This window comes from Trachymyrmex cornetzi, unplaced genomic scaffold (genome assembly GCF_001594075.2).
Source record: "Trachymyrmex cornetzi isolate Tcor2-1 unplaced genomic scaffold, Tcor1.1 scaffold299, whole genome shotgun sequence".
NCBI lineage: Eukaryota > Metazoa > Arthropoda > Insecta > Hymenoptera > Formicidae > Trachymyrmex > Trachymyrmex cornetzi.
The window spans coordinates 326,239-341,220 of record NW_017297680.1 but is presented as its reverse complement, the minus strand read 5'-3'; the positions used below and the strand labels follow the sequence as shown (position 1 = coordinate 341,220).

At 31.0% G+C, this 14,982-nt stretch overlaps 2 protein-coding genes across 6 annotated transcripts in view; both read left to right on the top strand.

The window, feature by feature from the left end:
* Etf-QO (electron transfer flavoprotein-ubiquinone oxidoreductase) overlaps window positions 1-4,527 on the top strand; it is an 8,820-nt gene extending 4,293 nt beyond the window's left edge. For 2 of the 5 annotated variants that reach the window (XM_018509402.1, XM_018509401.1), the window contains exon 8: window positions 3,569-4,527. In XM_018509402.1, coding sequence (XP_018364904.1) covers window positions 3,569-3,732 — 164 coding nt within the window. In that variant the 3' untranslated portion in view covers window positions 3,733-4,527. The other 3 variants (XM_018509403.1, XM_018509405.1, XM_018509404.1) reach the window with 3 other exon arrangements.
* Window positions 4,528-7,274: 2,747 nt separating this feature from the next.
* The window catches only part of LOC108762354 (uncharacterized), a 28,396-nt gene continuing 20,688 nt past the window's right edge, over window positions 7,275-14,982 (top strand). The window contains exons 1-5 of the mRNA XM_018509312.1: window positions 7,275-7,531; window positions 7,896-8,247; window positions 10,641-10,754; window positions 13,031-13,186; window positions 13,766-13,809. Of these exons, the coding sequence (XP_018364814.1) occupies window positions 7,275-7,531; window positions 7,896-8,247; window positions 10,641-10,754; window positions 13,031-13,186; window positions 13,766-13,809 (923 nt within the window). The remainder of the gene's footprint in view (window positions 7,532-7,895; window positions 8,248-10,640; window positions 10,755-13,030; window positions 13,187-13,765; window positions 13,810-14,982) is intronic.

Below are 14,982 nucleotides of genomic sequence, written 5' to 3'. Positions count from 1 at the left end.
GGGGGGGGGGGGAAGTGGGTGGAAGTCGCTTCGCGTGAAAGTCGTACGCCCCTAAAGCAGGAGGGGAGGTAGGGTGAAAGTCGCTTTGCGTGGAAAGTCATTACGTAAGCAAGGAAAGATATAGAATAGTGTTTAATATATAGCAGAAGAAAATGTTATTTTTCAAACTTTTTTTGTTAATAACTTTTTAACGATTAACGAGCGACGGCTAAAACTTGTTGGAGGTCACTCAGGGTTATGATCTTGGCAATATATGTCAAGGTCAAGGTCATTGGAGGGGATTCCCCTAAACAGAATATTTGTCAAGTATCTTGCTAAATATAAAATATTTATGTTCTCGGGCATTCGATGAATTTATTTTATTAAAAATGTACATTTCTAGACTCAGGAGTAATATATGGAAAAATGTGTACGTTTATAGATTTATCTTATTATCTTCAATTTTTTTTTACATTTAGTTTTTGTGTGAATTTTTAGCTGTATTTGTTTTCTTTCACACACATGAGTAGATATATTTTATTTTTTTTTTAATATTAAGATTTAAAATTTTTCAGTGTTACAGTTTTTGATAGAAATTAATATATTAAATAAAAAAAATATATTAAGAAATATATGAAAATACATTTTTAAAATAAAAAAAATGGAGAATAAGATAAATCTATAAACGTATATTTTTTCATGTATTATTTCCGAGTCTAAAAATATATATTTTTTCGCGGGTATAAATTCATCGAATGGATATATGCGCGAAAACAAATATTTTTATATATCAAGATTACATTCAAATTTATTTACTGAATAAAACAGAAAAATATTAAAAATGTTGTTTATATTAAATAAATAATTAAAAAAATTGTTTTTAAACTATTAATCAATTATTATATTAATAATGATTTCTCACATATATTTATTAACGATTACATGTAGTACAGTTTTCTTCGTGATTATTTTTATTCATTCGATTATATGATTTGAAAATTATAATGTAATATTTTTTTCATACAATATCTTCCTTTTATCAATTGCTGGAAGTACTCAATATCACCAATAGTGATATTATTCTGTCCAGACGGAAAAATTATTCATTATGATGAGACTGAATAAGTAATATACTTACCGCATTGCAGAGTTTGATATATCTATCTTGCGTAATTTTATACTGTTTGTGCTCTATTTCATTTTTAGGATGCGGTCCACTTAGCGTTACAAATGTTTTGAAGCTTTTGATTGACCAATTGGAGGAAAGAATTTTATTAATTGATCATACTTAATTAAAAAATGCTTCGAAATATTTGTAGTATCAAGTAAACCGTAGCTTTAGATATTTAACAAATAATTTTAAAGCAATTTTTTGCATTTTTTCCAAACATTAAATTGCTTATATATTATTAATAAAAGTTAAATTTAAATTTATCATTAAAATTTGCTGCAAAAGTAAATGTATTATATTTGTTGTGCGAGTCTATTGAATTTTTAACATGCTCATTTCCATACAATTTTATTAATTGTTTAAACATTCACTTGCTTTCCACGAAAAATTTATCTCATTCAAAATTATTTAGTATTTGAAGGGTATTATTATCAAGAAAGATTAATTTCGTTCGCAATAAATTTTCGTAATCTGTAGGCAATCCAGTTCCTTCCACTTCCGCTCTCGAGCCATGTCTGCCTCCTCTCCCCCTTTTTCCAGTCTTGTCGGGGGTTTATCGATCGTTGTGTCCTTGAACCTGAGCTACCCGGACAACCCCCGCATGGCTAGACAACCCCGGACCAAGCTCAATCTCCAAAATCGAACAACGCCCTGCAGCCCAGCCAACCTCACCTTCGATTTATTTCTTCTCTCTTTATTCCTTAAGAATCTCCCTATTGTATTAATCCTGCAACAATAGAAATGCTCCAATAATCAAATCTATTAACAATTTTTTTAAATTTGCTTATAGTAAAGTATGTATTTTATACATGTACATATACAGGATGTTTGATAAGTCTACCGATAACGCTCGTGGGCAAATAGAGTGGACTAAACTGAATTTAAAAGTTTTGTGCTATTTTGCAATTTTTGCAATAATTAACGAAATATTAATTGATAAAGATAGTCGAAAAAGCGCGAATCTGTTACATCACCAAATACATATCCATCAGTTGTGATCGCTAGATGCGCAGGAATTGTTTTTTTTCGCTGATGTAATTATTGCTACTTGTAATAAACAATTTAATAATTACGTTTAATAAGTAATAAGTACTTTTCTCATAAAGGAAATTAATTATAATATTTGTATTAGTTGTTAATCTGATAATGTTCAAAAATTTTACTTTTTATTTGAATATTTTTACTTTACTATTAAATATAAGTTTAACGTTAAAATTACGATAAAATATAATTTCTGTATGTACAAGGCATACAGAGTCACTATAATTAATGTAAATTTAATGATATAATTTCGTGGAAAGTCAAACAGATGTTGTTGCTGTAATACGAGGAATTAAAAACCAATACATTCGTAATTCAAAAAATTAATATCGTATAGACGTGAAGGATGCAATTAGATAGAAACATGTAATTAGAAATGAAAGAATTATTGTGTTATAATAAAATGATATTAAGCCTATGTTCTTATAAACGAATGATCATGACCTATGAATTAATTTACAAATTGTCAATGAATATAAGTTTGACTTTTTTTTACAGTTAACTTTCCGTAATCTTTTTACGGTTAAATATCTTTTAAAAAATTTAATTTTTGTGAAATTCTAGAGCTAAATTAAACTAGTAGGATAAAATTTACATGAAATTTAATTGACAAGAACAATTTTATTATTCCATTAAATCTTCAAAATCTTATTAATTTAAATTTATATTGTTTATACAAAGTTATATACTGTTTACATAAAATTATAATCAATGCTACAACATTATAACAATGGGCGTTTTTTTTAATTTAAACTTTATGATTTTGCGGACATCGTATATATCCTATTGTATCATATATACATCTTCGAATCAGATAAATTTATGTGCCTTTTTACCATTATTTCTTGAACATCTACCTTTGATTTTTACGATGTATTTTTTCTTCGTTCCCATGCTTTTCCTTTCCGCGTCTTTAGGATGCGTCTTCCTGTTTCCTTTCATGGAACTGGCGAGTCGGGGTATCAGAGAGGAATTCTGGGAGCTTCCTTATAGAATTGCTGCGCCGTCTGGAAGATAGTGGGGACCAGGTTATCGACTGTCTGGCTGAGGGCATGGTGTGACCTTCGCGACGTAAATCTCACTCCGTAGAGTGTTGAGGATATATGTGTCTGCTGAATAAATTGCGCTGAATAAATCATCCTGCGCATTGCGACATTATTAGCATTTTCATAGAGCAGTCAAACGGTTTCCAAGAATACATAAATCGGATTGACAAGAACACATAAGTTAGTTACTTATGTTATTAGAGTTAGTAATAATTTTCGAGCAGCTAGGAGATTGGTGGTTTCTGGATGTATCTCTAACCCTCCATCGGAAAATATGTGAGGGCAGTTTGTTCTGCAATTTAAAAACAAGTGTATGTGCAACTGATTTTAGGTGTCTACGAGTTCGTGCCGCTGGAAAGTGGAGATGGCGAAAGATTGCAGATCAATGCACAGAATTGCATTCACTGTAAGACCTGCGACATTAAAGACCCGAGTCAGAACATCAATTGGGTCGTGCCGGAGGGTGGCGGCGGGCCAGCTTACAACGGCATGTAAATATATAATGTTAATCGATTAACTCATTGATTGATCGGTTACGTAAATATTCGATGGTCTATATTGTTTTATCGTTCAATATTTGAAACGCTTTTCGATGAAATGCATGGACGTATCGTAATTATGTTTTTGATCGCGTGTTGGTTTAACAATATAATTGTAAACATTGAAATACGCTACACGAATAGTGCAATTATTTTCCATTCGAATGAATCAATACAATTATACGGATTAATTTCCTGATAAAAACAAACGATCTAGCTTTTCATCCATGCTCCTGCATAGGTACATACCGATTTGTGGCTTTATACATATCAATATACATATATAACGTGTTAAAAAATGATTCAGTACCATACCGAGTAAAAAAGCTTCAGTGAACATAGGTCGAAAGCTAAAATTTAAACAATTTTGTATGTTAATGCTTGTTTTTTTTTGGTATCATAACTTATTGCTTTCTACATAACTTATTCTTATATATATCATATACGATGTGAAGATTTAAATTGTTTATATCTCAGAAACGATTGAGGTTTCGACCTATGGTCATTAAGGCTTTTTTATTCAGCACATGGTGTGTATTATCTATCATATAAATGTTGAATGGTTTTTTAACATTCTGTATATATATAATTCTTTGATCATTAGAACAATTTACAAGATTTATCCTTGGTTGGGATAATATTTATTGTGTGTATCATTGAAATGGGAAAATAACACTTGGTGACAATCACATTAATTTGATGAAGATATGGAAAATATCTTTATGTTCTCTCTTTTTACGAGAAATGTTTATTATATTTTGTAAATTTATAAAATAAATTTTTCTTGGACACAGGAGAAATATTTCTAAAGTACTTGCGTAATAGTTGTTGTTACTATTTTTGATAGAGTTTGTATAAATGATCAATTTGTATATTATATTATATTTTTATACATAGAAACGAATTGTAATATAAATATGTATCATCCAAGTTATTATCATGGAATGTGATTTTTACCTTTGGTATTATATACCTATGTCCTTTCCCGCAGTAATAATCCACAACTTTTCTCTAGATTCAAGATTCTTTTAGATAATGGCGGCGATATGTAAAAATTCTTTAATTCACCATTACTCCCTATGAAGCAAACGCTCATGATGAGAGCAAATACGTACAATTATATTGTTGTCAAATCTGAGTAACTGTTACAGATCGAAGAATCAATCGATGTTTTAAGGCCTTTGGCTTTTACAAGACTGTGTTTTAGTGACTGGCACTGCACTGAACATTACACTAATACAATGATACAATAGACGGGACGCGATGCTCATACGAGAGCACTAACGTTTGTTTGCTGAGCGAGAGCAATGGAAGGTTTAATTTCCTTAAGTAAAAATTTTTTATTTAGTTTTTCTTGAGGTTTCAATATCTTAAAAGTTCTACGGAATGTATCATCACTCGCGATTAAAATAGAAATATTGTTAAATTTTTATATAACAAAAATATGAAGCTGTGGTATATCCTATGTCATTTTTATAAAATAATATCCTTTGATACCCTTTCAAAATCTCTATTTTTTATATTTAATCAGATTTTTTAAAACTCGAGCTCTATAATTTATTAGGAAAAGATTATGATTCTCTCAATTATATTGAAATTTTAAACATTAAATTCAAAAAGTTGATTTTTATGTTGAAAAATATAAAGTTTAACAGTTAGATTTAAAATAAGTATAATTTTACTACAAAAATATGTACAGAATTTAGAAATATATTCATTTCGAAATTTTTGTATTCAGTACAGATGCACGCTGACTTTTTTTAGATTTATGAATAAAACACATTTTCTCATTTACTTGATATTGTTGATATTGTTCAATCTTGCTTTTCTACTGAAATTCGCGTCCCAAAGCGCGCGTAAATTTTTATGGCTCGCATTATTTCGTATTTGTCCGCAACACCTTTTTACCTGCTGGCATCATGATTTCCTATGAGACCGCGGATGCTGACCAAATGTCTGCAATTTGCAATAACTTAACTGCAAGGATGATTTATAGGAATGATTATAACACACTTTGAAACGAGCAGCGAATATCTGTAAGTTGCTATACCTATCTACGATTTATCCTTTCGAGTGGTTATCTTTTCGAAAAGTAAATTTAATAATATCAAGCGAAAAAACTGCTCAACTTGCAAAATGTGCAGCAAAATGTGCAGCAAAATATGTAGCGTGGAGATATCGTTGCAATTTTTCGTCGAGCATGGAATCGAGTCGATTTTCATCGAGGACATTCATATTACAATTCTTACGATACATGCACGATATTTTCCTCTTATTTTCACTTGAAAGTTGGAGAAACGTAACGGGAATGACATTCATCATTGCGTTCTTTTGAAAGGATTGTTTTGCGCGATACGCTTCCCTTCAAAACGACGACTGTAGTGCATACATTTACATGAGATACGACCGAATCTTTCGTCTGCTCTCGTTCGGAAGTGACACATCCACTGCCGCTGATACGGATAAAATTTATTATGCGATGTAACTTTAGGAGCGGAGGCAACGATTGCCGCTGCCGCTACATGCGCGTTGTAAAATTGTCACGTTTCATCATCGTGGAACCGGAGATATTGGAATTCTCACAGCCGTAAATTCATGCTAACTCAATGATATTTATTTACTTATACTGCGGCAGTTTCATTCAAAGTCGAAGGGATACTGTCTGAAAAGTTCTTTCTTCACACAGAAGTTACATTTACACAGAAAGAAGGAGAAAAATATATAATATGTGTTTGTTTGTGGACAAAGCATGAAGTTTATATTTTGTTTGATTAATCTCGAATATATATTTTTAAAATGGTCTTGAAATATTAACCTGTGTTGGAGTGAAACGATCAAGTGACTGACGTGCGACAGTGTCGCTCGAGCGAGTCCTCCATGATGTATAGCTGACGCAACGCAACAAATTGAACTATTATAGTTGACCATTATATTTCATTATCTGTGAACAATTGTATTTTAATTTTCCACGTGATTGTCCGCGGAACAATTTGATAAATTACGGTTGTGTATTTTTAAAGCAAACGTCTCGTGATCTCGACTGTGATATCGCGAACAATATAATACACGGAGTACGTGTGATTGCTCTTACCTCTAATTGTCTCTTTCTCCGCTACTTTTCTGATCGTCAAAGTAGTCGTTACACATTTACGTGCGCTTTATATAATGGTCTTTGGTAATTGCAGTTGGACAGTAGTCATTCTGCATAAAGCAGCACTTTATCCGCTACTTCTATGAAGTCAATCTAGTGAAAAGTTTTTATGGTGTAGCATAGCGTTTAGCTAGCTGCGCGGTTCTATCCGACATTATTGTCTGGAATACGCGAGCACGTGACTTACGGCTGGTCACAATACGAAGAGGTTTATCTTCTTTTCTACAAGAATCGCGATAGAATTGCGAATCTACGTCGGTTAAACGGGAAAGATAGCTGGTAACTGCGGCTGTAACAATTGTTGGAATCGGTCAATTAATCGAGAAGCACGGATAAAGAAAGAAAAGATGATACCTACGAGCACTGTTGACAATTTGATGGAATTTACTTTACGGCTGATTGGCGTTTGGCCACATTCCTCATACAGATTCTTAATGCGCATTGTTTGGACGACGACGATGGCCATCTGGCAGTTCTTACAGTACTGGCATCTCTTCACTCATATCGGTTCCGATACTCTGCCGAATCTCATGGATTCTTTGAGTCTGTGTTTATCGAACAGCTTGTTGTTTCTAAAAATGAGCCTCCTTTGGCTGAACGGACGGTAAGACTCGTTGGAGATGTTGTCAACTGACGAACAAGGGACGGGTGGGCACGTAAATATTTCTTTATATTTATGGCTATATCCGAATTTTTTCAAATTCAAAGTTGAGTATGTTAATTTGTGAAAAAGTTAGTTAATTTGATACTTGATCGTAAAAAGTTCAATATTGAGTATATTACGTCGCGATAGATTATTGCCCTAGATACGTTTTTTTAAATAGAAATTAAGATCTTTCCAAATGTAATTTTATTTTTTGGAAAATTAATTTATAATTTATAATTTTTTTGGAAATTTTGTTACTAGTTAGGTTATATACTAATTATTTGTATACATATATTGTTTTATATATCTACATGTTATCCAGTATCATTCATGACATGCTTGCGAGAATTGCCGAAGATTGGAATGAGTGCTTCTCTAATCATTCAAAGATGCAGCCGATGATAAGCAAAGCGATTTTGTCTCATCGAATTTCAAAATACAGCATTGGTACATACACTGTCGTGTTACTTTTATTTGGGGCAGGTAACATGATCGTTCAAAAGACTATGGGCTCTGAGCAACTTGTCGAAGAGAAGCAGCTTATTGTCAAAATGAAACTGCCGTCTGAGTTTGATGCGTCGCCGATTTATGAAATTGTTGTGGTTACGCAATTTTTTGTGCAATTCACATTGGCACTTCTAGCGGGAATGTTGAATGCTCTTATTGTAACGTTAGTAAGTTGGTTTCGTACCAAAGAATGTTGCGTTTTTTCTTGACAAAGCCCAATTTTAATCACTATTTTATTCCTACAGCACGAAATATTGCAGCAATATTACTTTAAAGGATTGCAATATTTCATAAAATATTACTGCAATATTGCACTAAAATATTCCTTTGTCCGCTAAAATAGAACCTTGCTGCAATAGTCTGTAATATTACCACAATGTTTAGAGAAATATTGCAAATATATTGTTGCAACATTATGCAATATTTTATCCAGTTTTATTGCTAAAATATTATTTATCAGTATCACATTCCAAAATACACACGATAAAATTATGAGCAAAACATCTTTTTTGAGGCCCAGAAGGCACACTTCGAAAGAGCTTGGGAATCTCCAGGAGATTTATCAACTATATACGCTTTCTCTGATAGAACTTCTGGGTGTTTTCTTCTTATAAGAATCGTGTCCATCTCGTGGCGGGATCGCGTACTTACTTATATGGGCAGTAATATATATATTTTAATATTTCTTGCAAAATATTAAAATTACAACATTGCGCACTATTAAAATATTACCACGATGCTGCAATATTTTGTGCTGTAGAGATATTTATTATTTTATACCTACATATATAATTTTTTTAAACGTTAATATAATGTTATATTAGCATTATCAATACACGCGATACTATTAGGGTAGTCAAATGAAACAAAGCGGATGAAAAATTTAGACATTGAAATCAACTATAACATATTAATAATCATCGTAATTGGCAAGGCACTTCTTCTATTGTAAGATGACAGATGTTCTGTTCATAAAAATTCCTTAGACTGGGATCGAATTCACTCGCAAATATAGCCTCCTGTACTACTACGTCTGGTAATTTCCTGCCTTTCAGATTCTTCTTTAGTACCCTGATTCCGTAACTCTTAACTATAGTTCGATATCATTATGTTATCATTGGCTTTTTTATCATGTATAATATCTGCGCAACGACAATATAATAATATTGACACTGTCGTTAAAAGTTACAGAATCGAGATACAGGTCTCCAAAGATGTGGAAATTGCATAACAATTTCAATGGGAAATGCTGAAGCACTCGGCTTACAACCCAGACTTGTCGCCATGCGATTTTCACATTTTTGGGGACATGAAGGAAAATCTGAAAGGCAAGAAATTTCCGTCAAACGCAGCAGTGTAGATGGTTGTTTGCGAGTGGGTTCGATTCGAGTCCAAAGAACTTTATAAATAGGGCATCCATCGTCTGGTTTCACAATGGAAGAAGTGCCTCGTCAATCATGGTGATTATTAACCCGGGAGTAGGCACATCTCGAAACTAATGTTAATAGGCGCGTCCTGGTCATTTTACCCGAAATATATTTTCGCACATATATGTATTATAACTAGAATATATATATGATTATAATTACTATAAGTAATAATTAATAAGAAAATGAGATTACAAACACTAGTTACACTAAATGAGTTTACGTACTATTGCGTGTGTTCCGTCTCGGCGCGGGTGTTGCATTATTCTTAATTTTTGCTGCCGAGCTTTTTCATGATTATTTCCTTTTTTTTATTTACCTGCATTTTCGAACTAGTAGTACGGCCAGATCGCAGCCGGGCTGGCTACGAAAGCTAATAAAAGAAGAAAAAGAAGATTAACGTAAGTGCGCGCGCTACGGTCTTTTAGACCGATCGTTACAAACATATCAAATTTTATGTAGATATAAGCGTGTTTACGTCATCTATTTTCGCATACTATATGAAAAAACTTTAACAAACATTTACATAAAGGTAAAAATATAACAGTGCTAATAAATAGAAAACGGAAGAGTACGGCAAAATGACCGTAGCGCGACTACTCCCGGGTGAATACGTGTTAGCTGATTTCAGTGCCCGAATTTTTCGTTCGCTATATTTTATTTGATTGTCTTAATATTTTAATAAATCTTTATATTTTACAACGAAAATTAGTTTTATATCATCAGAGGAATTTGAGTGCTAATATTTGAGTTAACAGATCCTTAATGTGCGCACCCTAGAGGTTCACAGGTTATAGCCTTTGGGACAATTCTAAATCATCACTTTTAGATACTTCACGTTGCTGGTCAGATTGACATAGTATGTCACGAATTGCTGGAAATTCCTGTAACCAAGAACGAATACGATTCGCGTATAATCTTATTGAGATCTATCGTGAGTAGACATCAAAGGATTATTGCCTTCGCAGACAGTATCGAGGATGTGTTCTGTTATATGGCGTTGATGCAATTTCTCTTAAACACATTCGTTATTTGCTTCCTCGGATTCGTAATTGTAACTGTGAGTAACCTGACAAGCTCGTTTCAAACAGAATTTTGCGATTTGTTCGAAGGATCTCGTCTCTGAATCGTAGTCGTTTGGCACTCATGATGGAAATATTCTGATGGTAAAGATTATACCTTATTACGCTGTCGTGAATTTAGAAGCTTTTATACTTTGCTTCAGTGGCGAATATCTCACTTCCAAGGTGAGAAAAAGAGAAGAGAAAGATCAGTTTCATATCGTAAGGGAAAGCTTAATGCATAATGAAAAGTACAGGCAATAGGAATAGGAACATAGATTTTATCCTACCAAATCCTATATTACGCAGTGTAGGTATAACACTGTTTCTGGTAGGTTGAAATCTGTTATACTCTTTCTATTGCCTGTGCTTTTATATATATTAGGTTTAACTGTACCCAATATGGCCTAGTACTTAATATAGTCTTGCTGCTCATATTTACTTGAATATTTAAATCTTTACTGTACCTGTAAAAATTAAAATGTGTCTCATATTTTCAATTAATGTTCAGTAAGGGTTTCCTATTTTATTAAATCTGATTACCTGTTTTCAAATTAGATTCAGCAACGCTTAAATAGGCCATATCGGGTTTGGTCATTTTATATTTCATAATAGATATGTATAATAGGATTTCATAATAGATATGATGTGAGAAATAAATAGCTGATTTATGCGAAGAAATAAACATTAAGCTGTCGCATTTACAGAATTGTCGAACGCTCTTACGGAAATGGACTATTAGTGAAATTATTATATTTGATTATTCAGTCATAGTTTTTTCGTAAACTATTGAGAAGAGCTACTATTAGATTATTGGGAAAACTATTAGATAATTATTGAAAAAAATAATTAATTCATTGTTACTGTTACACACACACACACACACGCAGAGGGAGGTCCACTTAAATCGAACATCTTGAATATTTCGCTTATTTTTGGTAATATAAAAAAATGTTTCAAATGAAAGTGGAACGGCTTCGAAGAGGACGTATTTTTTTCTTCTATTTTTTTTAATGGAATTATTTAATCTTTTTTAGATAATATGATTTCTCTAATTATTCCGTATGTAAAAGTATTCAGATGGAGATATAAAAAAACCAATAGTTTACGAGATATTTTATACTTTATTGTGACACATATTGACATAAAATGTTAAATAACTCGTAAACTATTAATTTTTTGAATAATCGTATCTTAATACTTTTATTAACAGAATAATGAAATGAATCATTTGATGGAAAGAAAACACATAGTTGCTTATTTTAAAAATTATTCATTTTGCATACATATTTTTTTAAGCAACTATGTATTTTCTTTTCACCAATTGATTCATCTCATTATTCTGTTCATAAAATATTAAGGTACGATTGTCGAAGTTATATAATATAATTCCATTTAAAAAAGTGGAGGTGACCTTTATATCTTTTTGGCGCCTCCATCTAGAAAAAAAAACAATGCGATCAAAATATGTCCCCCTCGAAACCATTCCACTTTCATTTGAAATATTTATATATATATATATATAAAATAAATATTAGTGTTTAGCATTATATTACAGAATATACACGACAAAATTATGAAAAAAAATGTTTCCTTCTGAAACCGGGATTTAATTTCACGATGCTCTCCAGCTGTCACCTATCCAAAGCTGTACTTCATCTAGTTGTTTGACCTCTGCGATCATATGGGAATTGTTTCTTTGACGACCCACGAATCCTGAATGTTTTTAGATGTATAACTGTGACATATCTGGTCAATAGATATTGTCAAAAAGCTCATGTATAGTTAAAATATACGTGACTATTTAGTTTCATAAACAAATCTAAAAAATTTTAGTTTAATTTCTCTAACGAATAGTTCGACTACAAGAATGATTATTGCAAATACTTCGATTACTGATATAGCATTATCTTGATTATGGGCTTAATGAATTATAATTCGACGCAGTTTATTTAAATAGTCATTATTATGGATAGTTCTAAATATTGAAAACCAGTAATATAACAATTTATATACATAATTATTAAGATAGTGCGCTGTAGTGATCATTACGGATAATCTGATTAGAAAATTAATAATTACTTAGTCAAAAACTATTGGGAAATAATTGTTTTAAATAATTTGATTAAGAAATCAATAATCACTCTGTCAAAAGCTATTGGAAAATGATTATTGCACATAATAATCCGACTAATGGAATCAATAATCACTCCGTCAAAAGCTATTGGGAAATGATTATTGTAAATAATCCGACTAGTGGAATCAGTAATCATTCCGTTAAAAACTATTGAGGAGTGATCATTGCGAACAATCCGATTATTGGATAATAAATACTCACTATTAAAGAGCGAATAATCATTATTAAAATCCAATAGTGATTATTGGTTTTCCAATAATTCATTTCCGTAAGGGCGAATATACTTTATAAATTTTTTAATACTTTATTTTTCACTTTGTCTTAGAGCAAGTCTATAAATCGGGCGGCATACAATTCATTTTGGTACAAGTTAAAGCCTAAGGAAAGCAAAATCTTGTTGTTATTGATAATGAGATCGCAGAAGGAATTGACAATGACAGCCGGAAAATTCGTAGATTTATCTTTGGAGGGTTTTACAAGTGTAAGAATTTTGAGATTTCCGTTTTCCTTAACGATAGCAGTAATACGATTTAAATATAATACTTAATTCTTAGAACACACCTTCCGAAATATTCTGAAAACACGCTATGGGTCTGAAAGACCCATTGTAACTTTGATAGGTTATAACTTTGGTTTAGATTAATATTTTTAGACTCTCTTTTTTTATTTTGAAGTTTTGAGATTTAGAAATCTACTTACATAAGTTGTGATGCCAACAATTTTTATATTGTTAAGTTATAAAATAAAATTCTTCTTTTCTTCATATATGGAGCAAGCGAATTGGGTCTGGGAGACACACCTATATGTGTGTTCTAGGATTAGGTACTACTAGTATCACTATAACTTAATTAATAACTTTTATTATGAGTAAGAATTTTGTAAAGAATCGAATTCTTATTACAATATTTATTATATATTATATTTATGCATTTTTATTATTATTATGTATTTTATTATATTTATATATATTTATTTTTATGCTATCTTTCTGCGTGTGATTATAAAATAAAATTTAATTGTTAATTTATAATAAAATTGATATTATATCTTTTTTTCGCAGATTCTGAAGGCATCTGCATCTTATATGTCAGTGCTACATGCTATGTATTGAAACATAGAACTGTAAAAAATCTTGTACAAATATAAATCATGTAAAAATTAAATCATTGCTGGGCAATAAACGTCTAGAATTAAAATTACCTTAATTAATGTAAAAACAGTTACATAAACAAATATTTATATATATATATTGCAAAAGTTCTTTTTTATGCACTCTATTCATTTTTCATTACTTATTTTGCTTTCACAATAGAGGTAAGTCCATCAAATGAAGGAAAATTAGAATAATAGTGGAAAGTCAATTCATAACAAAATTTTTGATAATATAAAATATATTTCAAGATATATCACATCAATTAACACTTTTTTTCCGAATTAATATAAACTTATTGATTAATATCTATTATAAAATAATAAAATGTTATTAAAAAACACAGCACACACAACACTAGAGATATAAAGTAACTTGAAATTTTCACTTTGGAACACTGAACATAAAATACTGCGTCATGTTTCACGCATATATCAATTGTGTTGAAGATATTTAATTTTCACTCTTGTGAAGTTCTCCATTTTATTTTCGATTGTAACTCTGTAGCGCACAAAGATGAAACGCGCTTGTTGCACTTTTAAATCAATTAATTAAGAATATTGCGATCTCATACCTGGAGACATTAGATGTAGAGAATCACAATTATATCTACCTATACGATATATTTTTTTCTTTCAGATAATTGTATTTTATTATACGAATTTTTCAACATGATAATGTAATCTTCAGATTTTGCAGATTGTTTTCATAGCAACTTATCTGTTTAAATATTTTATTTTTGTGAACGCTGTGTGATCTTATTGCTAATCTTTTACTATTCTTTCCTCTTTTTATTTTTGCAGAGCAAGTCAGCTTACGAGGCTCCTTGATATGATGCAAAATCCAGCTAAAGTCGAATTTTATTGATTTTAATATTGATTTCCAATTGATAATCGGAAAATTTTATGATATGTCTTTGGAAGTTTTTGTAAGTGTAAGATTAAAAAATACTTTTGAATGCCAAATGTTCTTTCTAATATAAAACAGTATTGCGTTTCTCAGATTTTGAAATCTTTTTACATATCGGTGTTATTTGCAATGTTTTGATCGATAAAAAGATATTAAACCTACGTACACATATTTGCATAATATTATATATATATATATATATATATATATATATATAT